Source organism: Agelaius tricolor, unplaced genomic scaffold (genome assembly GCF_023055355.1).
Source record: "Agelaius tricolor isolate 1412-34295 unplaced genomic scaffold, bAgeTri1.0.p SCAF_2, whole genome shotgun sequence".
Taxonomy (NCBI): Eukaryota; Metazoa; Chordata; class Aves; order Passeriformes; family Icteridae; genus Agelaius; species Agelaius tricolor.
Window position 1 is genome coordinate 56,885,908 of NW_027269262.1, and position 26,667 is coordinate 56,912,574.

The following is a 26,667-nucleotide window of genomic DNA, read 5'->3' on the forward strand; positions in this document are numbered from 1 at the left end:
GCCGCTTCCGCCGCGGCGGCACGGGGCGGACGCCGCCAGGGGGCGCGCGGTCCCCGCGAGCGGGAGGGGCGGGGCGGCGGGGGCAGAGGGCGCCGCCTGGCGGCGCGGGCGGGAGCCCGGAACCACGGAATTCCAGGGGGGATTGGGCTGGGAGAGACCGCCGAGGTCATCGGGACCAACCCATGACCGAACACCACCTTGACAGCTGGCCCGCAGCACTGAGCGCCACGTCCAGCCTTTCCTTAAACACCGCCAGGGACTCCACCGCCCCCTGGGCAGCCCATTCCAATGTCTCATCTGTGAAGAGCTCCCTCCTCATGTCCCACCTAAACCTCCTCTGGTGCAGCTTGGGACTGTGTCCTCTCATGCTGTCGCTGGGTTGCCTGGGGAAAGAGGCCAAACCCCAACCGGCCGCAGCCTCCTTTCAGGGAGTTGTGGAGAGTGATAAGGTCACCCCTGAGTCTCCATTTCTCCAGATTAAACAGCCCCCAGCAGCAGGCACCCACTGCTCACCCTCCTGCCTTGAGCACCACATGCCTCCCAGCCACCCCTTCCCTGGTACCTGCCAGGTGGGTGCAATCCTCCTCCTCCTCCAACCCCGCTGGTGTTGCCACAGCAGCAGCAGCAGCAGCATCCATGCCTGGCACCCACCGTACCCACTGCAGTACCTCAGCGTTCCAGACACATTCCGGTTCGGACGCAGCATTCACGGTGCTGTTAAGGCATTCCTGGCTGCCCAACAGCTGTGGTTGTAATCCCTGGATTTAGGTATAAAAATTTTAAAAAATTATGGATTCACAGATAAAAATCAATCCAAGAAGTAAGTAGTGTTCCAGTGACACCAGGTGCACACGCAGGTATTGATGCAGATACCCTACCTGCTAGGATGGCATGGAACACTGCCATGGCTGCACTCTGAGCCTTCAGTGGGATGTACTTGGCCAGCTCTTCCAGATCCCCTCTTGCTGTGCTTTTCTGACCAGCTCTCTTCTACAGGTACATCATCTGCCTGTTGGATGTTTGCAGCTGCTCACTTTAGCAGTTGGACTCAGTTTACCGTGTAACTGTGTGCATTGTCATCCAAGGAATAAATGTGCAGTTGTACACACTCTTTACCATGTAACTGCTTCCACTGTCATCCAATTAATGAATCGGTCACAGCCCCAAGCCTGCCAGAGCTCAAGAGGAATTCTGACAGGCACATGGGGTGAGGTGACTCTTGGGGCTGTCCTGTGTAGGGCCAGGAGCTGGAGCTCAAGGCTCCTTCTGGGTCCCTTCTGACTCCAGGTATTCTATGATTCTATGATTTTATTAATTTACTCTGTTATCAATATCATATTCTTCCCCTATGCAAAATCTTATACACAAAAAGCTACCAAACCAGAATTTTCCTGCATTATTTACTGGGCAAACTATACCTAACAAAAGTCATAAATGCTGTTTTCACTTTGAGGCAGGCACAGGTCATTTGCTGGTTTTCATTTCTTTTTTGATTGTATGATGGAGAGGCTAAAAAATAAGCATATCAAGGGAGTGATTTGATCTGCAAGTACATTTCCATTTGTATGACAAGAACTCTAATTTTTATAACACCAGTTTTCAGTTCTAGTTTCTATAATACTGCTCTAAAAAGAGTAAAAATTTAGAGTGAGCCACAAAAATAATATAATAACTGCTTATTATTAGGGCACTACTATAAGGTTTCTGGAAAAATTGCTCACAATTTTTTATTAGAAAAATAACATATATAATTCAAAATCCCTCCTGTTTCTCAGTAATAATTTTCTCTATCATCATCTTGAGACCCCAGAAAATACTCTTAGACAACTGTGACAGAAGACAAAAAATAGAAATTATTTTTTACTCAGAGAAGCTGCAAATAACACTGTGGTGCTGCTAAAAGATGTAATAGCCTGGGAAGAACTTAAACCTTGTTAGAAGATATTAACAGCTGCTGAAATAGAGGAGATAGAGACAGAAATATCTGCTTTTAAAAATAATCAGCACTCTGATTACATATCTCCTACCCAAGGTTAGTGCTCCATTGTGAGTTGGAGCGTGGCTCCTAGTATCATGTATCAGAGAGCATGGCATTTGAAAGGTTGTTCAAATTCTGATTACTGAAGTGGTTAATTGGTCACAGAGTCAGAATTGTTAAGTTGGAAAGGAAGTTTAAGACCATTGAGTCCAATCAATAACCTAACTCTGCCAAGCCCACCATTAAACCATATCCATAAATGCCACATCTACACATCTTCTAAATACCTCCTGGGATGCTGACTTCACCACTGCCCTGGGCAGCCTGTTGCAATGCTTGACAACCCTCTCAGTGAAAAATTTTTACTGATATCCAATCTAAACCTCTCCCAGCACAACTTTCTTTTCCTCTAGTTCTGTCCCTTATTCCCTGGGATTAGAGACCGACTCCCACCTGGCCACAACCATGCTTTCAGGTAGTTGTAGGTGTTGGTCCCCACACAGGCTCCTTTCTCCAGGCTAAACAACCCCACCTCCTTCAGATTTTCCTCATAAGATTTGTGCTCCAGAGCCTTTACTAGCTTCATTGCCCTTCTTTGGACACATTCCATGATGGTATTAATGTACTTGAAAAACAGGATAGTCAGACAATGATTCTGTCTGGTCCTTCTACAGTTTCTGCAATACAAAGAAAGCCTTTACATTCTGGTTACTTATAATTCCTCTTGCTTCTTCATCTGTGTCCATTTTAGTATTGTATAACCTTTTCCTTTAGTTCCTTTTCTCCCTTGAAAGCTCAGGCTTTGAATTTTAGCTTGTATTGCTGCAGTGCAGCATGTAAGACTTCATGGTTTGAATTCCTGCTTATGTCCAGGCATATCAGTCTGCATCTTGATCTGCTTTAGTTCATCTGCCATGCATGCTGAGTCTCTGCTAAGAGAAAAATCTTTGTGCCTGTACACAGCAGTTATACTTAAGGTGTTCAAGTAAAGACTCCTGTATCTTAAGACAGATTTGAGGGTTGACAGGATCTGACAGGATTCCTGTCTTTTTGGTCCAGGGAAATAACTCACCTGTCCATCCTTCTCCCTTCACCAGATGTGCAAGAAATACTTGTGAAGAGGCAGGGTCAGGGAAGAATTTATTTTAATCCAAAGAGCAGATTTCATTTTCTACTGAAAAATGGGCAAACATTACATATATTTCCTTAGATGCTATGTAACCTTTTAGGATGTTGAGAGGAAAGATTATTTACATATTAAAAGTACATGAAGGAAAATGAGGCACAAAAATTACCTATCTTGGTCTTTGAAGTTAAGAGTTGGTTGCATTTAGTGGCATATTGGATAGATTACACAAAGTTGTCCCACTACCACCAGTAACAACATCCCACAGCCTGTAAAAACACATTCTGCTTTGTGCTAACTCTCAGTTTTCCACAAGTTGCATTAGGAAGACAAGACTGCCTTTTCAAACAGGCATTTTGGTTCAATATGTACCAGCAGTGTTGCACTACTGCATTTTTAGGCAAACCACCAGTGATGATAAGCCTCAAAGATGCACTGCCAGAGAAAGCTCCCCCTGAGCTTGGTGACTAGGAGATTTGAGTAAATACAGCACAACCATACTGCACACACCATCCAGGGGTTTTCAGGCTGGGGCAGCCTCATCCACTAGGCAACTATTATGTGGTGCAATAGAGCATGCATGAACCAGCTCAGACTTGAAACTACCTTCTACATGTATTTGCAATATTTGCTACGCTGAACTAAAGCTTTTTTTTCCCTCTCTTTAAAAAACCTTTTTCTGTGGGGAAGAAGTCTTGGATGCACACAGTCCTGCTTTCCAGGGTACACACTACTAGGCTGATGTGTTTGAAGGAGTCTAACATCTGTTTTAATGGGATTGTCTCTTTTTGTAGTCTCTACAAAAGATGGTGTAAGCAGTAGCTGATTATCTAAAGCAAGACAGTTTGTTCTGACATGTCTTGCTTGGGGCCCATCAGGGAAGGTGCTCCCTGTGGGGTGGTCTCTGGTTGGACAACCCCAATCCTGAGGCTCTGCTGTGAAACCAGACTGTGCTCAAAACACAAACACACAGATCTAGACAACACCACTAAAGCCCTCAGATGTAAGTACAAACTTGTTTTAGGAACCAGGAAAATCTTGGCTGCATGATTTCTTTTGGGGGAATTTAGCTGTTGCATTGCTATTATACAGAAGTCATCTTCATCAGTCTTTCTTAGTTCAGGATATTCTCAAAGACATGGGGGAACTTTCTAGAGGTTAATTGTTTACTTCCACCAAATCTGTTGAAATTTGTAATTTAAACTGGTTAACACCAACTATTAGTTACCAGTGCTGTAGGACATGGTTTTTTACTCTATGCTGCAAAACCAATGCAATTAACATGAGCATTCTAATCACTTTTACGATGCTTATCAAATCTCTCCAGTAAAGCCTTCCATATGCTGCCTGGGATTGTTTGGTGCTTGCTTATGAGAGCCTGGACAGCAGCCTTGGTCTGAAAAGAGAAGAGAAATTTGCCTTTAAAGACCTATTTTATACATAGGAGAAAAGTATAATCACTAAGTTCTCAGAGGTTCAAGAGGCAAAATTCACACATAGCTCTACTGTAAGAAAATAGTGTTTTATATTAACTAGCTGTCCTAATGACACACTTCTTGGAAAAGAAAGGAACAAAAACAATGACTGCATTTTGGGTAGGCTGAAATTACTGAGATATATCAAATGTGGTCATTACTTAGTCAAAGCAGCCTTTAACACATTCAAACATTAAGTTTCTGCAATCTCCCATCCCTGAAAATTTTCATCAAAAATGATGGATAAAGCCTGACTCATCTTATATGATCTTATAGCTGACCTATCTTGGACTAGGAATTTGGAGTAGGAACCTCTGTCTGTCCTTCCCAACATGAATTCTCCCATAATTTTATCATATACAGCATGCACATAATAAGAAAATTCATAATACTCTTTACATGAGAGTCAAATGAAAGTCTAGGAAGAGAATGAATACAATATTCTATATTTCTAAAAGAAATAAGAAATTATCTTCTTTTGTTTTCCCTCATGTGTTTAAACTTGAAACAAGGGTAGCTACATACTCCACTGATCTACCCCAGAGTTATAGGAGAATATCTCTGTAAATATAAAAAAAGGAGTAGCAAAACCTTTCCTGACAGATGCATGTCCTAACTCCGTTGCAGGGCAGGATCAGAGAGAGGTCAGCCAGGCCACTGCTCACATCAAGCCTCATTTAAATTACCTTTTTTTTTAAGTAATATCAGCCACAGAAGACCTAACTGTACTCCCACCAAAGTGGGTAGTGGTCAAAGGGGGCAGCCGAAGGTTTGTCTTAGTAAGGTAAATCAATATCATGGGAAATTTCAATTTCACTTTTGCAGGTACATAAAATACTGTTCCCCTAAAATACAAGAATATGAATAACCATAAGGGTAGTCATATTGCTTCCAACCTCCTAAAGGTGCTAAGAGCAAACTCTACAGCTTGCTGGGCCTGTTCCCTTGTAACAGACCAAACCTGTCTTTCTGGTTTCACTTTTGTGAAGCTCAGCACAACCTGCAGTAGACCCTTAAAAAAAGAAAAAAGAAAACAAAAGAAGAAAAACTAGCCTTGTTGCATCTTTTTGGGTGCAGCAAGGTGTTTTATACTGAGTGATTTCTGACAGATGATTTTTTTGTGTATTTCTAGTTGTAGCAGATTATTTTTTTCTCATAAAATCCTCCTCTCATCTTCCATGAAAAATTTTAAAGCTGTATTTTCAGTTTAGCTTTATATTTTGAAAAATGCTTAAACTCTAGATCTATAAACACTTTTATGCTCTTGGGCATCACTAATTTCACCAAACTGTAGATACTGAAAATATTTTTATATTTTGGATGCAACTTTTTAACATTTTTATTTTTACAATGAGATTGAAGCTCTTGAAGCACTTTGCTTCTAGAGCCCTATGCTATTTGGTGAAGATTCTCAAAGTTATTTGTTATTTATTAAATTTATTTTCACAGTATGCTATTTGGTGAAAATTCTCAAAGTTATTTGTTATTTATTAAATTTATTTTCACAGTTACTGAAAACTGCACTTAAAACATAATTTACGTCATTTCAATTATCATAATTATCAAAGTTATCAAAGGCATGGGAGGAACAAAGTTGAAATAACAAGAAGACAGAGCTCATACATTTGGAAAGGATGAGGGCATCTCAATCAACTGTTACTACGTCAATATTTAATGATAGATATTTGCACATTAAATAATCCCAAACTTCAACTGCACATAGGTGAACAAGCTAGTAAATGTGTATTTGTCTCTATTCAAGCATGCAAAAAACTGGTTTCAAGTGCACCTATAGTAGAAGGCAAAGTATGTTGTTCAATATTGCAAGGAGAGAGAACTTACCTTTTCAACTAATTCTTCTGCAGTTATATTTGGGTCGTAAGGGATTGGCTTCCCAATGTATGTGCGAAATTTAACTGGAAGTCCTCCGTATGGAGGAGTAAAAGGCAATCGAGTGCTTTCATATAACTGTCTAAAAAATCCTGAAATGGTTTATGGGAAGAAAAAGTGAGATTATAGTCACAGTAAACACAATTCAAACATGAAATCTGATTAATGTAGAATACTTCTTAAAAATCCATGCTTTATTTGATAGTCAGGAAGTTGTTACAGGTTGAAGCAAGTTGAAGCAGTTGTCCACCAAAACAAAGCTTCATAGACTTAATAGACCAGAGAAATAAGTCAAATAGACCAGAGAAATAAGACAAATCTCACACACAAACCATTTATGCACAAGCTGTTTCCAAATTTGAGCTCCCTGTGACCCACAGCAAGTGTTAGAGAATCCAAAGTAAGCAAAAGTCTGAAAAGCAAAATCTAAGATAAAAGCAAGAAAAATCTGAGAGAAAAAAGATAAAACATTCAAAATACATAAAATAGATTTTTAAGTTCTTACTTCTTTCTTTAAACATCCTATAGCCTTCACGGACATTTTGAGTATACATTGGAATGATGGGCTAAGGAAGTAGGAAAAAAAATAAAAAGGTGGAAATGTTATACCAGGTTTGAATTTCTGCTTTAGTGCTTGCTAATGCAGCTAAGAAACTCACTCAAATGCAGAGGGAAATTACCAGTTAGTTAAGTAGTAAACAAGGAATCTTGATTTTAAAAACTCCAGAATAGAAATAAAATGCTATTTTTCAGCTGCCATAAACATCTGTTTTAAAGTCACTATCTGTAAATAAAATTACTGACACTGTACTAGGTTTTCTATAACTTCTATATTATGTATTTACTGCAATATCACTGACTGGAACATAAAACAAATTTCCATGGTTTCTTTGTCTAAAGCTTTCATTGTGAGTGGTGAATAGGAAAGTATTCAGTTTGTGAAGTCTTGCAGAAAGCAAGCAGACATTCACGGATGGCTCGTCTCATCTGCTTCCCAAATAGGGTCTAAATGAAGCAGTAATGTTTGGACAAAACTTCAGTGGAAAAGACTTCTGCAGATCTCTGAGACAAAAAAAGGCAATTGTGTGTCCTCATTGACCTGGACTACACACCTTCTGAGGGTTACAGAACAAGGTCACTTCATCTTTGTGACTGAAAAAAGACATGCTTGGGATACCTGCTCTTGAAACAGTCATGCTTTACAGCCTGAGGTAAGATTTTGTAGTTTGTAGACAGACTGACAGTAGTTTTATCCATGTATGCAAAGATTTTTTTTCTCCTCTATAGTCCCTTTTCCTTTTCCTGAAACTCTAATTTGAACAGGTTGTAGGATCAACTTGTCCAGAAGACTTTCCTACTGTTAAGAATCACTACTACAGAACAGAAGCTGCAGGATGAGAAAAAAACAAGCAGGAAAAATACCTAACTAGAGCCTACCAAATAACTCATTGTGATATAAAGCATTAAAAGGAAAAAGTACCTGAGGGAGAACAAAAGTATTAAACATGCATAAAGCTGTAATAGTAAACCTTTCAGAAGGCAAAATTAAGGGAAACTGTTAGAAATAAACCCTTAAAAAGTAATCAGTAATGCCATTTAAAAATATATAAGTACTGGACTCTAAAAATACTAAACTTTGTTTCAACTATTAATTGAATACTGTACAGCTAAGATGTAAAATGTTTGAAATCTATCTGTCACACAGACAAAGCACTTTAAATTTTCGGAATAGTACAAGAGAAACATATGGTAGGCTATAAAGAAATCTGGTAACTACAGAAGTTACTCTCATATAATGATCAGCAACTGAGGTGCAGGGTAGGCAGCAACATGCAGTACCTCATCTGGAAAACACAGATATGCACATAAAATCTTACATTTCTAAAGCAGCACAACCAGATCTGGAGTAACCAACACATTTATACTTGCTGTGCTGGAACTGAACTGGGTCACCCCCAGCCAGCTTGAAAATCTCAGAATTACAGGATAGTTGAGGTTGGAAGAGACCTCTGGAGATCAGGTAGTCCAAACCCCTTGCCCATACAAGAGAATTTTAAAAATCATAGCTCCTGTTTATTTTTCACCTAACTCAGTTTGAAGGAATTTTTTGGCACAGGTAAAATTCAGGGATCTTCAGAAATTATGATCCCTCCCCATTAGCCTGCAAAAACCAAGCCATAGACTGAGAGTATTTCTGAAAATCATGGATGAATTTGACTGAGACAAATATAGGTCCTACAGGTACACTGAGTCATAACATTAAATAGTAACACTCTGACTCCTGTTAAGCAGAGTAGTTACACAAAATGAAGTGGAAACCAAATGCAGAAACTTTACAAGTAAGGACTGAGGCCGAAACTACCTTCCTTGTTTGCTTTTCTTCAACTTTTTCAGTGGAAGAACTATTGAACTTCTGTAATATTATATGATGGATGGGAATGTCTATTCATATATAAAGTTGGTTTTGTCTTGAAATCTCCATTCAAGTAATCTGTGACAGGTTATTAACCACAATGTAGTCATTTTGATAAAGTGTGTGTAGTTCTTTGGTTGAGGGCTGCACTGTATGTAGAGAAACTTTTAAAATACTCTTATAATTCTATCTTGCTTTTATTCATGATATCTGAGTAACTATTAGCAAACTTATGTTAATTGCTACATAATAGAACAAGCTCTGATATCTGGATTAGTCTATCCCCAGTGTATTTGGTTTTTGTGGCCAGATTTTGGTAGAGGGGGAGCTACAGGGGTGGCTTCTGTGAGAAGCTGCCAGAAGCTTCCCCCATGTCTGGCAGAGCCAGTGCCAGCTGGCTTCAGGATGGATGAGCTGCATGCCAAGGCCAAGCCCATCAGGAATGATCAAAACACCTCTGTCATAACATATTTAAGAAGGAAAAAAATTATTGTGCATATGTAATTGTGGACAGAGAAGAACAAGGTGAGAAAATGTGAGAGAAGTGGCCCTGCAGGCACCAAGGTCAGTGCAGAAGGAGGGAGAGGAGATGCTCCAGAGCAGAGATTCCCCTGCAGCCCAGGGTGAGGCAGCTGTGCCCCTGCAGCCCACAGAAGACCCCAGCAATGCAGAGATCCACCCATGGAGGAGGCCCACACCAGAGCATGGATGCCTCAAAGAGGGTTGTGTAGCTGCAGGAAAGCAGTGCTGGAGCAGGCTCCAGGCAGGTGTCTGCAGACCCATGGAGAGAGAAGCCCATGCTGGAGCAGGTTTCCTGGAAGGACTTGTGACCCTAGGGGGGACCCTCGCTGGAGCAGGCTGTCCCTGAAGGACTGCACCCTGTGGAAGAGTGACCCACATATTCATAGAGAACCTGTTGCTCAGGGGATGGACTCAATTTGAAGTTTGTCTCCTGTGGTATGGACCCCACGCTAGAACAGGAGAAGGACTCTTCTCTGAGCAGTGCCAGAAACAACAAACTGGCCATGACCCCCATTCCCCATCTGCCTGTGCCTTCTGCAGAGAAGAAGGTAGAGCCAAGGAAGAAGGGAGAGGTGGGGCAAGAGGTGTTTTTAAGACTTTTACTTTACTTCTCATTGTCTTGCTCTGATTTTGTTCCTAATAAATGCAATTAATATCCCTAAGTTGAGTCTGGTTTGCCCGTAATAGTATTCAGTGCGTGATTTCTCCCAGTCTTTATCTCAGCCCTTGAATATTTTGCTTTATTTTCTCTCTCCTGACCACTTGTGGAGGGCAGTGATAGAGAGGCTTTGATGGATGCCTGGCATCCACTACACCCCAGTCTTTGGTCAGCATGGAAGACTAGTCTGGTCAGTATTGAAAAGGCTGCAGCAAGAACAAATAATCAAACTTGAAATGTGTCAAAAGATAGGATTCAGTCACTACTGTGGACCTAACTTTATATAAGAAATTATATATCAGGTTAATATTGCCCCCTCTACTGTTAAATGCACAGCAGTTCCTTTTTTTTATTTTAGTGTTCAGTTATCTAGGGTTTGTCTGATTACAGATTTCCAGATAAATACCAATGATGCCCAAAGTTCAATGAAGCTTGCAAGCTAATTACAGCAATGGCCATCATGCAGGGATGTAATCAGACTTCCTGATCATAAAAACCCACAAAGCTGAATGAGGGTAATAAAAAGAGATATAAGAACTGCCAGCACTGTAAAGGTAAGTCCAGGCTAGCAGCTGTGAAAGGATAATATACTCTCTCTGCCCTCCTGGTAACAGTCCTACATAGTGCCTCTTTTACCAAACATTATGCAAAGGACCACAAGACTCTTTCACACTGCAAGAATCTTACCCTCAAAGAATACCCAATTCAATATATAAAATTTTTGAAACCCCCATCAAGAACCAAACCCAAAATCTGTCAAGAAAAGGAGGTAAAAATTTTATGTACTACTATTCAGTAATTTCCACGTGCTTCTATATTATGGAAGACTAGAAGAATTAGGAGAATTACTGGCAAGGATTCTTGAGATGTGTTTTGATCGGGGTAGCAATCTATGTAAGGGCACTCAGAGTTTTTAATTCAATTTCTATTTAAAAATCCACAACCTGTAACATTGCCTTACTATAAGGTTCCATGTGAAAGGAGAACATCTGACAAATTTTTTCCAGATGTTTGAAGCAGCTTGAAAGACAGAGATGAAAGCAAAATTAATAGAAATCTCTCAAGTTTTGAAAGTGACAACTCTTTCTAACTGTTTCAGCATATTATTAATTTAATACATAAGAAGACTATTAGGGAACTCAAGACGCCCATGTGAAACCCATGACTGAGTTTATCCCATTCACATTCTGATACTTTCCCTGTAGTGGTGGTGTACAGCCCCACACAGCATATGAATTATTATGATTAACATTTACTCTTTCAAGAAAAAGGACAGGAAACAGAACAGAAGCACCTAAAACCTGACTTTTTAAAGGCCACATTAGACAAGATGTGGAAACAGGATTCCAGGCCTAAAATTATTTTATCCATTGGGTAAATGCCCCTAATTTTATTCTAGTGTTTAATTATCTCCCCACAATAATTTAGAGTTATGAAGAAATATTTGCCTGAAGCATGCATTTTGCTCCTTCAGAGCCTTTGTACTAGGAGCCATAGCACAAGAGACCAAAACAAATTTTGAGAAGCAACAAATCAGATGAGGTGCAAAAGTGATATAACTGCATAAAAAGGGATGTTAAGAAATTAAAGTTTCATGGGAAGAACTCAACTCCCTGTACAGCTTCTCCTATATAGACAGAAAACTTTATGTGGAAGATCAAAGAGCACTGCAAGTGATGGGATATTCATAAGAATGTGAGGAGAAAGTGTTGATTGTGTGGTTCATGAGAAAGCAGCAGAAAGTGCATGATAGAACAGATAAAGTCTGGTTTTGCACCAATATTGTCAGACACAAAAATCACTAGGTATGCCAAGTCTAAATTAAGAGAGAAAGCTTGTGTGTTGAGGTGGTGATGATGATGAGGAATGGCAGTTAGGAAAAAGACAGGGTTGCTGCTCTTTCAGCTGCATGCCACCCCAAATAAAATAATTTCCCAGAGACTGTATCAGAAAAACAGTCTGCCACATAGATTTAGATACAAGAAGTCAGAGCTAGTGGTAGAAGGCTGTATTTGTAGATCATCATCCATATGGAAACTAACTGAAACCTTGGCCATGAGTACATTGGTGGAGTGCAAATCAAGAGAAGCACACATCTAGAGGATGCTGAGAATCCGACACCCACACTGAACACATTTCAGTGCTCTGTTTTTATCTAGAACTAGTTCTTGTTTGGCACCATTGACTGAAGACCATTTGACATTGGAGAGAATTAGGTTCCAATTTTGGTTTAGTTTCAGCCAGAAAGCAGTTCCAGTATTCTAACATGTTTTTTGATGTGAATGAAAGCATGGTGAGGGAAATGCACAAACTGCTTCAAAAGTGCACACGATTCAAACTCAGACACTGATGTAGACACACCTTGAGTTAGTTGATGCAATCTTTCACAAATATGAAGAAAAGTAAAGGTAAGGACAAAATCCTAGACCCTCACAGAATAAATAAGATAAAATAATACATTAAAGAACCATAAAGAAATGACTGGATATGTTGAAGTAAGATAAAGATGTAATTCTATTAGGATAAGAAAAAAAGAATGAAACCTTAGGGCAGAATGGAGAAGGACCATAGTGAAGATTCTTGAAATACAAGCAAGATGAAACACTGGATGCCTGCATGATGGAACTGCAGACATGGAACCACAGATATGGATGCTTTGAAACAGTCAAGGAAAAGTTTGACAGTTCCACAAAACTCTTGCTCCTTGTGAATGAATATGCTTGAGGAAAGCAATGGGAAAAGGAAATGAAATCTTTATTTCCCAACCATTTTTCCTGGAAGATTTTCCAACAAATGCTCCTAAGCTGCATTTTATAATGAAGCAGATATGCAGAAAGCATAAACTGGGGTTGGTAATGTACGGCACTCACCACTTTTGCTTCTAGAGCGACCTGAGCAAAGCCTTTTCGATTTCCCCACATGAGCTGATAACTTTCATCACTGAACAGCGCCTCGCGAACGCCACCCGGTGAGATGGACACCAAGTATCCATTCTTCAGGGCAACAAGACACTCCTCCCTCGTACCTGGTATGACACCCGTCACAGCCAACAATAACCTAAGTCCTGAAATATATAAGGAGCATTTAATAATTAATAATAATAATTTAAATAAGGTACATTTAATATAACAATATATATCCCAAATGCTGTTTGCATGGAGGAGCCAAATTACAACTAAATTTAAATCTAGTAGCTATATATTTATATATTTAGGCTAAGACAAATTTTTATGAAGGAAGTAAGACACCTACAGAATAAATGCTGGCAAAATGACAAATACCTGGCAATAGTTTTGCCCAAATATGAAGATGAACCATATTGTCAGGAACGCTTCAATTAAAAAATGCTTCCACATGCTATATTTCATAATTATCAAACAAATTATGTAAACAAAACTTGTGGGTCATAGCTAGAAATCAGAAAATAAGCATCTATTCCTCTCTCCTTTTTACATATTTTAGTACAGAAAAAAGAATCAGTACAATAAAGATTTGTACAAAATAAATACTTGACAAGCAGCTATTTTTGGTCTTCTTTTAAAATGTGACATTTAACATTTTAAACATTGAGGTTTTGAGCTGTTTAATTGAGTATTTTGTGGTCAAATTGAAAACTATGGGGATCAAATTCATGCATCTCAAGATGCATGAATGACAGAAACTAGCAGGGCAATTTCAGCACCACATGAATGAATCATGAATGAATTCACCACAGTGAATCTCCTTCCTCTGTTTCCATAACTGGGATTCCTCTAAAGGACAGATTGAGAACCATAGAATTACTCTATGATTTCTAATATTATCTTCGTAATTTAAATATATCCGTTTGGAACTCTGATAGAAAGCAAACAAGTATTTCCACAATTTTCAAATTCCCTGTTCAAAAAGCATAGTTTGAAAATAATGTTTTTTATATCAATAAGTGGAAGCAACTGCTCTGACAGAACTGGACTGACCAAAGTCTGCAACAAAAACTTTGGAAGGCAATAGATAACACAGTGCTGAATCCTGTAATTTAACTGTATTTAAATCTTTTTAAAGGTATGCTTAATAGATGCTTAATAGATCTTTCTGTCGAAGACAGAGGTTGACTTTGTTTAATCCTATTGTGAACTCATATGTTTCATCCTCAAGTCAGGAAGATCATATTGTTATTAAGCAAAGAGGTTCTTCATTTGCTTGGCTTTAAAACTTATGAGAATTATAATGTATCACATGAAAATATTATCACTTCTTATTCCCCTTTTCTAGGTCTCACAGAATTTTTTATCCCTCAGCCATGCAAGGCTTCTGTCTGATGTCCTAGCTTTTCAAAGGAAGCCCTAGCACACCTCTGAATCATCCTTGTCCTTTTTTTTTTTGTTGTTGCTTTATTACTTAACAGCTATTCTGAGATGGAGAGACTTATTAATTCACAATAAGAAATCTCCTGTTAGTGTAATTAATCCTGTAAATAAACTGAACTGAGGTCTAGCATCTGCTCATGAGAAATCTTTAAAGAACCCATCTGTGAAGTGTAACATTTCTTTGCAAAAAGCAAGCAGAGTAAAGCAAAAGAAGGTTAGGGAGGAATTTCACTTTTAGCCACATCTTCTGCTAATGCAGTGGGGAGGTCTAACTTCAATTATTTGTAGTCTTTCTTAGCAGATGTCTTTTTATAGTCTTTTTGAAGGCTGACACAGCATTTGCCCCCTTTTGTTGCTCTAGCATGAACATAATGAAATCAATATTTTATGAACACACCGGTAGTCCAGGAACTGCACAGCTGAGAGTGTTGCTTAGTCATAACAAATGTGTATTTCATATTTGTAATAAAAATCTGTGCTAGGGACACTTCAATTTGAACAGTACCTTCTTATTTATTCCTTAAAAAAAGAAGTCTTCCTTGCAAGGTTTTGCTAAACTTTCTCCTTTTTTGAGGGTATTCTTAAAAGGCAATCATCTTTTGATGACTTCTTACTTCCAATGTGCTCAGTACAACACAGTATTTACTAAGTAGACTTAAGAAAATTATTTCAATCTTCTCCAGTCCTACTTAAGAAAGGACACTTTATAGGAGTGCCTGAGTATGGTTTTAGCATCAGATTTACTTGAGTTTATAGTACTTGTTTTCAGGAAAACTTTGTTTTCCAAAGAGTGTCCTTTTAAATAGCTTCCTCTATTCTCTATTTTAAAACAGCTTTCAATATTAGTGACATAAAGGTGCCTTAAAATAATTCCCCTGCTATTCCTTCTGGACACTCTTCTTTATGCCTTGTCTTTCTAAAATTGAATTATTTTTGCTTCTCTGTGTCTTCTCCTGACCAGTCAGGACTAGATCAATAGTAGAGTCCTATCCAGCACTTTCTACTGAAGGATGACATTTAATCCCAAAAGGATTATAATCTCTATTTGCTTGCTTTGGAAGATTTACCAATGTTTACACTGAAAAGACAGGACAATGCTACTCTGTTTGTCCTGTTACAACTACCAACTTTTAGTTTAAAAATCTAAAAGCATTCTTTTAGTTTAAAAGCTCTCTTTCAAATATAGTAAATATAAAGTTCACCAAAACTAGGACAGGTTTTGAATCCAAGAAGCTTAAATACAAGAGAACAGGTTCTTACCTGGTAAACGAAACACAAAATGATCAGCTACTGACAGGCAAAGTCTTTTCTTCCACAAAAACAGCCTAGACAAAAAGTAAAGGTAGTCTATAGGAATAGCTCCATGGTAATAGACAAGAATTCCTGGTCCTTCTGGAAGGTTTTTCACACCATGAAGCTCATAACCTGTTTGGGATGGAAAGCAATACACTGACAACGTTATCTGTAAATCATCTGGCACTTTAGGGAAAACTTTTTACTTTGTTAAGTGACCTTCAGAGACTTGTGAAAGCCTCTGTAGTAGCTTTCAAAATAATTAAATTCTGGATGGATCTTTTGGTCAATAGCACAAAGAAAGTCCCTCAGACACCACAGCATATCACTAGACTGATTTGTTGGTCAGGTTAATCATGAGATCAGACTTGAACCTCACATTTTTCTCAGTGAGGGAACTAAAGCAATTGTTTTCTTTTAGGAAATAATTAGGAACTTTTTGTAAATAGTACAATAATAATACTTAAAAAAAAAAATTAGCAACTAGTGTGAAAACGCTTCGTTTTCAGAAATAGTGGCCAACAGTCTGGATACTTTCATGAAATCTGGAAGTATGAATCTCCATTCTGTGTCAATGAGAATGAAGAGTTTGGTATTTTCCATAATTAAGTTTTTCTCTTTTAGAGAAGGTGAGATGTTTAAATTGAAACCATAATCTTTAAAAATCCCAAAGAGAGGTTCTCTCCACAGGAGTTAAATATATTCACTTCACAATGAGAGGGAATTTCCTCACAGACATGAACTTCTATGAATCCTTATCATGACTCTTCCAACATTTGGTTTAGGTTTCAGGTGGAGCCAGACTAAAAGGCTAATGTATACAAAGGCTTGGGAAAGACACAGCTTTTGCCAACTAAGAGCTCTGTTCCACCTTGTCTGCCTTCATTTCCATCCCTGCTACAGCTCCTGCCATGAGCCATTTGGATGGAATTAGAGCAGACAGTATCCTAGGAGCACGTGGAGAAAGTTCTATACTGCAGGCTGTTCAAAGAAGCCATACAAAGTATAATAAATGTAGCTTATTTGCATCCATATGGAAGAAAAAAATTAAAACTTCTGTGTATTTACCACTTATTTTAATTCAATACTTCAAACATGTCCTGTTGTACTTACCATGCCATATTCTTGCATATACATCCCAAAAGCTTGCTATAGTTTTCCTTACACTATTCCAAACATCACTCAAGGGATCTGCTTTTAACTCATTGTTCCTCTGGTATATTAAAAGCAAAATATTAGTAAGGTAAATGAAAAAGACAATTGTTAAAGGAACTATAAAAAAAACTAATATTGCACTAATTGTCAGTGAGGCAACGATCAGGTGAAAAAGGTATTTCTTCAGGAGCTCCACAATAGTCCATTCTTCCAATGCATAGAAAAGGCAGCTGAGGCTGGTCATTGGTAACTGTCCTGAGGCACAGGATTCTTTTCTACCAAGCATGTCCTGCATGGAGAAGAAAGGAAAAAACAAACAAACAAACAAACAAAAAAAAAGCTGTAGTTTCTCAACTTGGGAAAAAAGGTTTCTGTAAATACACCTTATCCTTATTTTGGCACAACCCAAGTTCAAATATTTTGTGTCTCTCTGTCATGCTAAGATAGCTGCTGGCTAAGAGATTGTCCATGTATTTATGGAATAGGGGCTGAAACAAGAAGGACTGGAGTTCAACAAAGCCTCAGGATCCCTGCAACATGGCTGATCAGATAATTTCTCTCAAAAGAGAATAAGTGAATAGTATTTTTAGCAGGGGAGTGAGCAGCTGAAGGGATAGCAGCAAAACCAAGGCAGTCATGGCTTCTTCACAAGGCCTGGAAGTGTCTGGGACAACACTTGGTACTGCTGTTAACACTGGGACGAGCAGCTTTTCACCCCTTATCCATACAACACCTTTCTTTCAGATCTTCCAGCCCTAGCAAAGGCCAGGAGAGCTCCATGGTATGTTTTCCACATGCAACTCCCTAGTTAGTCCATTCCTACAGCTGACCCTGCCTGCCTGGCAGCAGGTAGCGGTTACACTGGAATGTGAGAGCACTCCAGCATCACTGGCTGCTTTAAAGAGCCTTGAGCATTAGCCAGAGATTGAAACATTGCAATCCAGCTCAGTAATCCATAACTGAATACAGATTTTCTTTGCCTCAATCAGGTTGCTGCTTGTTTAACGAGTGGATTTTTCCACCCCACCACCAGAACAAGTTCCAACAAGAAACAAATCATAAGTGCCAAAGTCAGTGCCGGGATCAGAAAATACAACAAGCTCAGACTTCTCTGACTTTACGTCTTCACAGCTGTACTTATATGATCAAACCTGCTGTACACTTCTGTTTTCCTTCTTTGAAGCTTTGGGTAGAATATAGGGATGGACTGGTATAAAGCACAGCTCCCTGCAGAATTACAGCTGACCAGGAGTACAGCAAACAGCAAAAGTGGAAAGCAGCCATGAACAAGCACTAGAGCCTAACATGCATCATGGCAAGCCCTGCAGCATGAGTAGCTGCAGTAGCTATAAATTTGGTCTCCCACACCCCAATGAAATCTGTCCTTATCTCAAACCCTTTGAACTCCACACCAGCCACCAAAAAGGAGCACTTGGTTTAACCCCAGTAGGCAGCTGAGCACCACACAGCCACTCACTTGTTCCCCTCTGCAGTGAGATGGGTGAGAGAATCAGAAGATTAAAAGTGCAAAAACTCTTGGTTTGAGATAAAGGCAGTTTCATAGGTAGAGCACAAGCTGGAAGTAAAGAAAAAGGAAGCAAGCACTGTCTTAAAAGATGCTCAATGTGGTTAAAAAAAAATGAAATCAGTATGACAAAAAGTAACAAGAATTAATATAGAGTTGTTTATATCCTGATGACTGGTGCCTCACTAAGATATAGGAAGATCTGGATATTTTCACTGAAAAGAGGTTTTATCACTAACATAAAAGAAAAAAAGGAATAGTCTGCATGATTCAGATATTAAAATATCTGTTTAGACAGTGTTTAAGAAGGATAAAACTGATGGTGTGGTGCTACTCTATAGTAAGTTATTGTTTATAAAGTTCTGATAAGAACAAGGACTACAAATCTTCAATGTGTGCCAAGCTCTGTGCTGACAGAGCCCAGGAAAAGGCCATGTTAAGGGGGCTTACCTTAGGTTACTGAATCAGAAATACTGAGCAGTACTGGGAATAGTTTGTTCAGCCTGCAACACGGGTGAAGGAAGTGAGTGGATTTTGTATTGTTATTGGGGGGTCAGATCTGGAACACAGACTACTACAGCCAGCAGCAAAAGTGTCTTAAAATCATAGATAAAATGTTCATATCCATATCAAGGACATCAATAATAACCTCTATATGATAAAGGGATTAATTTGGATATACAGATCACTGATGAACAAGAGATTGTATAATCTATCAACAAGATTTAAAATGATTCCAAAGCCTCCAAGCATGAGTAATTAATTGCAGACTCAACAGCCAGATAAACTTCTGGCAAAATAACTGAGAAGCTGGTAACTGATGCCACTCATTCTAATTTTGTGGGAAACAGACCTTGTAAACAAATTCACTTCCATTCTTTGAAGAAATTAGAGGTTTAATAGCTTGTACAGGTTTCATGCTTATATAGTTTTAACAGGAGCTTCTTAAAGAGTCACTTTAAGCCACACATGAGCTGCTACTTGAAAGTCATCCTTCTACCAGTGATTCACTCTCCGTTCTTATCCCCAGCCTGATCTCCCTCAGGATCTCCTGGCTCCCTGCTAAAGAGATCCCAGTGAAAATGCAGGCACAAGCAAAATCACTCTTGGGAGCAGCCCAAACTTAGGTTGGTATACAGGTATATGCATGTATACCTATATATCAATGCCACTTGAAATTTTTATTAAAAATATATCTCTTTGAAATTGAGCATATATGCAATGAATTATGTCATCAACTAGCATGACAATAAAGTATCCATCAGTAGTAGAATCTCCACCAAATAAGAACGGAATCTATGTTCTACATTATTCAGCATTTTCAGAATTTTCTTCTAATATTAATAGGATGTTTACATTGATCAGTTTTAGCAATGTAACATTCCAGTGATCCTCTTCCTCCAACTCAATTTTTATGTAGCAGAAAATTACTTGCTGGCTGGAAAACCACAACCCTTAACTTTGTTAGCTCACAGATTACAATATAAATGAACATCTTACTAATTTTTGCTTTTAAGTTCAATATAGACACTAGAAAAATGCTTTAGAAAGAAAGTAAAATGTGCTGATGTGCAAAATTATACTTTTTAAAAACCTACAAAACAGATTTAACAGTACAGGTTTGACCAAAGAGATCTGTAAGTAGTTGTGTAGATACAGAGTTCACCTTCTGCCAATTAGCTGGATGGGTGAGATGCAAGCTAATTCAACATCATTCCAGCTGAATCCAAGGGTAGAAAAAGAATAAATGATTGACTGATTGAGGAACAGCTAGAAGCAGCATGGCTTCTTCTGGAAATTGGGTACTCAACTATGGTTCAGTTACTGCTCTCACAGTTCAGTTGCAGATGACATCAAATATTTATAAGAAAAGAATGAATTCCAATCATTGAAACCTGGACCCTGATATTCGGACCATATGATGCAGGTCCAACATTGCAAATGCATTCCTCTACTGTCAGTATACCAAAGGGCTACAAAAGGACAGGACTTCTATTTTTCCATGTTCCACTGGCTATGTCTCACCAGTTCCCTGCTGAAACCCCAAAGACAATTTTGAAGCATTCTTTCTACCAAATACCATATATGAAATTATTACAACTATATTGCCTATTGCAAAGTAACGCTGTTACTAACAACCTCCTTGATTATGCAAGGAGGAGACAATGCAGGAGTGCTACCACAAAGTAAACACATTTACTTATAATGGCTTTGGTTTGCTCCAAATGTCAAATCTAAGGGAGAAATTTCTCTTCTGCTTTTATCAAACCTGAGCCAGGAGCAGCTCCAATGTACTTCAATACTGAATTTCCTCTAAAAGGTTAACAAGTGGGTAGAGTGTCATATTGTTTAACAAAAAAGCCCAAACAAACACTTTTGAAATTGTCTACATTTTCCTTATCTAGTGATGGACTTAAGGCTACTGTTCTGAGTGATTTCATTCTTATAGAGAACAACATATGTGTTGACATGTGAGGTATTTGTTTGGGCTCCACCTCTAAAGCATACTGAATTCCAGAGCAATCACTGTATCTACAGTGTAAAATTACAGGTGATGTCAGAGAAAGACAGAATTACTGTCTCCCTACTTAGAGAGGAGCTCCCCTTTCAACAAAAGTCTCCTGAAGTACAAGTTGTTCAGATCCTAAGGTCTTGCTTATCATTTGCTGATAAGGATAATCTTACCAACACTATAATCCCAGGAAGAACAAAGCTGTCACAAGAGACTTACTACATTAAAATTAAAACCTTGTAGCTGGCTTTCAGTCATGACTGAAGAGTCATAATCTTGGTCCTGCTGCTTGCTAGTTTGCTCTTGGCAATAAGTTTAGCAGAGCATAGTGAGAAGATGTTTTACACAGAAGCAAGTGTAAGGTAACTGCAGACTCTTGGAGAGAGAATTTTTTTAACACTTGCTTTCTTGTGGCAGGCTCCTACTCTTTGCCCAAACTCAATTGTTCTGCTTCATAAGGGGAGTCATCTAACAGCTACAATTCTGCCTCTTGCTTTTCAATGTAAATGAAAGCCCAATTTTGTATTTCCTGGATGTTTTGTGGCAGTTCCATGGAAAATAACTCTCTTCTTGGTCTCACCCTGCCACCACCCACTTTATTTTTCTCCATAAATCCACCCATCTTGTACCCTCCTGTGTTTGTAGAACTTCCCCCACCTTCAGCACATCCATCCCAAAAATGAACAGTCTATCCCCTCCAGACAGAAACTATTGGCCATTACAGAGCTCAGTCCCCCAGGTTTTTGCAGCCATTCTACTTTTTTCACACACTGAGGATACTAAACCCAGAACACTGTTTCCCATTTACAGCCTCAGTAAACAAGAATAACTGAATTCCCACTTGGGTTTGATTGAGCATGTGGATATTAGTCACTACCCCTGGCTGACCATCTTTGCTCAGCTTGATTGCCAAAAATGTGACAGGTAAGAGCTAGAAGAATAATAAAATCATAGAATGGTTTGGGTTGGAAGGGACCTTAAAGAGCATCTGGTTCCAATCCCCCCTGCCATTGGCACTGACAACTTCCACTAGCCCAGGTTGCTCAAAGCCCAATCCAACCTGTCCCTCAACACAGCCAATGATGGGGCATCCACAACTGCTCTAAGCAACCTGGTCCAGTATCTCATCACTCTTATGGTTGATTTCTTACTGATATTTAATCTAAACTGCCCTTTTTCAGTTCAAAGCCATTTCCCTCTTGTCCTGCCAGTTACATGCGTGTGTAAAAAGTCCCTCTCCCACCCTCTTGTAGGTCCTTTTCACACACTAAAAAGCTGAAATGAGATCTCCCTGAGGCTTTTTCTTCATCAGGCTGAACAATCCCAATTCACTCAGCCTGTCTTCGCAAGAGACTGCTCTGATCATCTTTCTGATCCTTCCCTATACCTGTTCCAACAGGCCCATGTCTTCACTAGACTGAAAACCCCAGAGATGGCTCACGCCTGGAGCAGAGCAGAGGGGCAGGATCAGCTCCCTCACCCTGCTGGCCACAGGGCTTGGGATCCAGCCCAGGACATGGCTGGCTTTCCTGACCTGTGAGCACACATGGTCGGGTGTATGAAGAGGGTGTACAAGGAGCAGCATCTGGGTTCAGATGTGGTACTCGTCCTGCTCAGACACCAGTAAAATACCGCAAGTGCCCAACACCTACACTTGTCCCTTTTCTTCACCTGGAATTGTCATTTAACATTTCCAAACATCACCACCGCGAAGACTCGAGGGTTTCCTCAATGTCTGGCACTAAAGGCCCCTAAGAACAGCTCGTTGCTGAAGCCCAGGAGTGCTGGAACGCGGCTGGACCTCCCCCCGCCGCCCTCCATCCCGTCCCGTCCAGTCCCGTCCCGAGCCCCCGCCCCGCTCACCTGCCCGCGGCGACGGCGCCGTCCCGGAGCCCGCGGAGCAGCCCCGTCCCGGGATAAGCGCACGGCCGCCCCCGCAGCCGGGACGGGGAGGCGGAGCTGCGCCTGGCTCACACCGCAGGCTCCGCGCCCAGATCTTCTCCGTGGAATTCCTCACCGATAAAAAATTCCCCGGACGGCCGTCGGGAGTCCCGCCTGAGCCGCTTCCCATCGCAGGGGAATGCGGGACGCGCAGAGCCCTCTGCGCCCTTCCCTGCTTGGAAGAAACAAGGCTCTCTAGGACGTGCTTCCAGACAATTCGTGTCCCATTGACCAAGGAAACTTTCCGGCAGTGACATTGACTGCTACGTTGAGAAAATGCACTGGTTTTACAAAGGAAATAACCTCTTTAAAAAGGCTAAGAGACTCGGGTGCCACACAGACTTGGGCTATAATTAAAGCAGAACACAGATAGAAAATGCTAATAAGGCTGAATTCAGCAGAGGAAACCTGAAATGTAATAAATGCCCTTATGTTGTACAGTCGTTCACCCTCTTCCTTATATCATGGAAGTCTTAGACTGATACAACCCATAGGTATCAGTTTTGAAGTTCAGGAAATTGTTAATCCAGCCTGTTTAAGGCAAGTGATTGAATTTCATTGATTTGATTTGATGCAGAACAAGAAATTGGCTCCCATGAAGTAAAATGCATGACTGCAGAACATTGCTTCCCACACACCTACAGTGCTGTAGCTGCAGGCCAGGGGAAGAGGACACAAACCTGCAAAAAAGCATCCACCACTGATGCTTTTTTGTTGGCTTCTGGCTTTTATGGCACAAGACAGATTTGTTCAGTAACAGGTTTTCTTGTGAGGGAATAAAAAACTTGATATTCCTTGCCTAACATGAAGCAGCAAATCATTGGAAAAGTGGTTTTGCTGTTAGAGACTGAAAGAATGAAGATAGAAGGTATACTTGAGAGGCAAAAGTACATTCAGATGACCAGTGCAGAGAGAAAAAATGTTGTACATAATACTTACCAGCCAATGCCAAATGTAGCTGAAATTATTTTGTTTTGTTCGCATGTGTTTTGTTTCCTTTGTGTTTGCATGATTGTGTACTATCACCCAAAGAGTCTGGATGGAAATGCAAGAACTAAACTACTATTGAAGAACAGAACTAGAATGAAACAGCAACATGATAATATGGATATTGAAAAATACATTGGAATAAAAAGTACTGAACAGTATTTTGTGAAGAAAAAGAAATAATTGTGTTGCTATCTTTGCTTTTCCTTCTCTTTTTTTTTTTTTTCTTAAGAGTCATCTCAATGAAAAAGTGGCATGAGGCTTTTTCAGAGTATTTTTAGGACTCTGATATGCGCTTCTATCAGCAGATTTGCATATGAAGGGAGATTTCTAATGACAGACAAAACTACTCTGAGGAATCCATGTCATTACATGAAATCAAAATTTAAGTATTTGGATCTCAGGGAGTGGGAAAATATAATAAAGAGATGCAAAATCAGCCTGGAATTTTTTGGTGAAATAATGGTCAAAAATTTTAGAAAGTTTCCAAAATTCCTACAGATACCTAGTGTACAATGTGTATTATCATGACTATAAAGATTCTACAAGAAATGGAGCAAAAGGAACTGATTGGTATAATAAACTGTGCCATGTGAATCGGATGCATATGTTAAACTTCAGCTAAAAATAAAAGTAACAACCAAGGTGAGATAAATATAAAAAAATTAATAGAGCTGAAAAAGTACTTTGCTCTAATTTTTAATTAAGGTAATGAGATGGAGAACTGGAAGATTGATCATAAAGACAAAGGAGGAGAAATAATAAAACGGGAATGAAAAATCAACGTTCAGACATGGTAAGAATAGAACCAGTTTATTTTCTCAATATTTGCAAGAACAGTGTCTATCAGATTTAATTCCAGGCCCAGTAGTAAGGAGTTTCTAGTAGCTTTGTGGAGTTTAGAATACCATGTGACCAAGAATACCATATTGAACACTTATATTTGAGAAATTAGGAATAATCAGGAATCTCCTGTATTCTGCACTACCCAGTGTGTTCCAGACCAAAAAGTGTTAAGAAAATAGGAGTTCAAGATGTGGAGAAATGGTAAACTCGTTTCCTTTTCTAATTGTTAATGTTGCCAGGCAGTCCTGCCAATGGCATGAAGCTATGGGAAGAGTAAACATAACCTTAGGGCTTATTTTACAATGTTCCGGGTAGGATTATTGAAGTGTTACAGCTAACACTGAAGACATGGCTGAAATCTCTGAAATATTTTATATAATTCTATTTCTTCCTTGTTTACACAGGTCAATTTAGATTGAAACAAGGACAGAAAATGGTCCAAAGAATGAGGCAGATGCATGTGGCTTTTTTAACCTACCAAAATGAAATTTAAAATGGGATATACCTGTTGCTGTTAAATAACTTTGGGAGTAACAAGGTAAAAAAGTAACTGAGTTAAAGGTCAGTCAAAGCATAGAATAAATTAGAGTTCATGACAGTATAACTTTGGCACATTTTATATTCCAGTAAATTTTCCAGCAAGAAAAACTGAAGTTATGAATCTGTTTACAAGAGAAGTAATAGCGTTTCTACTGCTATTTGAAAGTTGAAAATAAATAGGTTACAGAATTTGGCAGTCCCAGTCTGGTGTTACTTGCATGACACTGCAGGTGGGTTGTGATGGGAGCTGGCTCCCCTTCATCAAGGATGATTCCAGTAAAACATGGAATGATTAATCCTGTTGGTAGCTGATCACAAGTGGTGTTCCCCAGGGATCGATACTGGGGCCTGTCCTTTTTAATATCTTCATGGATGACCTGGATGAGGGGATTGAGTGCACCTTCAGTCAGTTCACAGACAGCACTAAGCTGGGCAGGAGTGTTGATCTGCTGGATAGTTGGAAGGCTCTGTAGAGAGATCTGGACTGGCTGGATGGATGACCCTCGGTCAATTTTATGAGGTTTGACAAAGCCAAGTGCTGTGCCCTGCCTTTGGGTCACAGCAACCCCACTGGGGCTCTACAGGCTGGGGGCAGAGTGGCTGGAAATCTGCCCAGTGCAAAGGACCTGGGAGTGCTGATCAGCAGCTGAACATGAGCCAGCAGTGCCCAGATGGCCAAGAAGGCCAATGACATCCTGGCCTGCACCAGCAATAGTGTGGCCAGCAGGACCAGGGCAGGGATTGTCCCCTGTATTCAGTACTGGTGGGGCCACACCTCAAATCCTGTGATCCCTCTTCTCTAAAGCAACAAGCAAGATGAGATGGTGTCAAATTGCACAAGGGGAGGTTTAGATTGGATATTAGAAAAAATTTCTTCACTGAAAAGGTTCTTCAGGCATTGGAACAGGCTGCCCAGGGCAGTGGTGGAGTCACCACCTCCGGAGCAATCCTGGAGGTATTTTTTTAAAAAACAAGCAAATGTCTTTTTAAGTGTCCATAGGGACATGGTTCAGTGGTGAGCGTGACAGTCTTTGGTTAATGCTTGGACTAGATCATAAAGGTCTTCTCTGCCCTAAATTATTGTGATTCCATGCTTAACATAAAATGACAACCTGGGCTTGGAGGCTATAAAATTTCTTACTAAAATAAACTGATTACTTGGTTCTAAAAATTTGCCTCAGTCTTGCCTCCTGTCTCTTAATACTTGTTTGAGCATAAATGCCAGAACCTAGACAGGATTTTCAATTGCTACTAACCCCATTCTGGAGCAATGGTGGTCTTTGTGGGTTCCTAGGGTTGGATCCTATTTCAGGCAGTAATGTTGAAGAGTGATGGGAAGAGATGATTGTCTTGGAGGTCTCAATAAGCTGTACTTGAATGCTTTTCTTTTTCTTTTTTTTTTAACATTGACATTCTAAACATATCAATCACTGATGGTAAAATGTGGGAATCGGGATAGT

The 26,667-nt window shown here is 39.7% G+C and overlaps 1 protein-coding gene across 1 annotated transcript; it reads right to left on the minus strand.

The window, feature by feature from the left end:
• Positions 1 to 759: 759 nt before the first annotated feature.
• Positions 760 to 17,392, minus strand: LOC139586266 (DGAT1/2-independent enzyme synthesizing storage lipids-like). Its single transcript, XM_071419549.1, has 6 exons — positions 16,815 to 17,392; positions 15,669 to 15,833; positions 12,933 to 13,126; positions 6,975 to 7,035; positions 6,422 to 6,561; positions 760 to 4,500 (listed from the first exon to the last, which is right to left on the minus strand). The coding sequence occupies exons 1-6, from the start codon at positions 17,149 to 17,151 to the stop codon at positions 4,396 to 4,398; spliced, it is 1,002 nt and encodes a 333-aa protein (XP_071275650.1). The 5' UTR covers positions 17,152 to 17,392; the 3' UTR covers positions 760 to 4,395.
• Between the last annotated feature and the right edge of the window lie 9,275 nt (positions 17,393 to 26,667).

Bases quoted from the DNA above. Each gene is read 5' to 3' on its own strand.
- LOC139586266 (XM_071419549.1), bottom strand. From the start codon at position 17,151: ATGCAGGACATGCTTGGTAGAAAAGAATCCTGTGCCTCAGGACAGTTA. The intron at 15,834-16,814 runs GTAAGTACAACA...CATCCCAAACAG, and splicing joins ATATGCAAGAATATGGCATG to GTTATGAGCTTCATGGTGTG. The intron at 4,501-6,421 runs GTAAGTTCTCTC...TTCTCTTTTCAG, and splicing joins CAGAAGAATTAGTTGAAAAG to ACCAAGGCTGCTGTCCAGGC.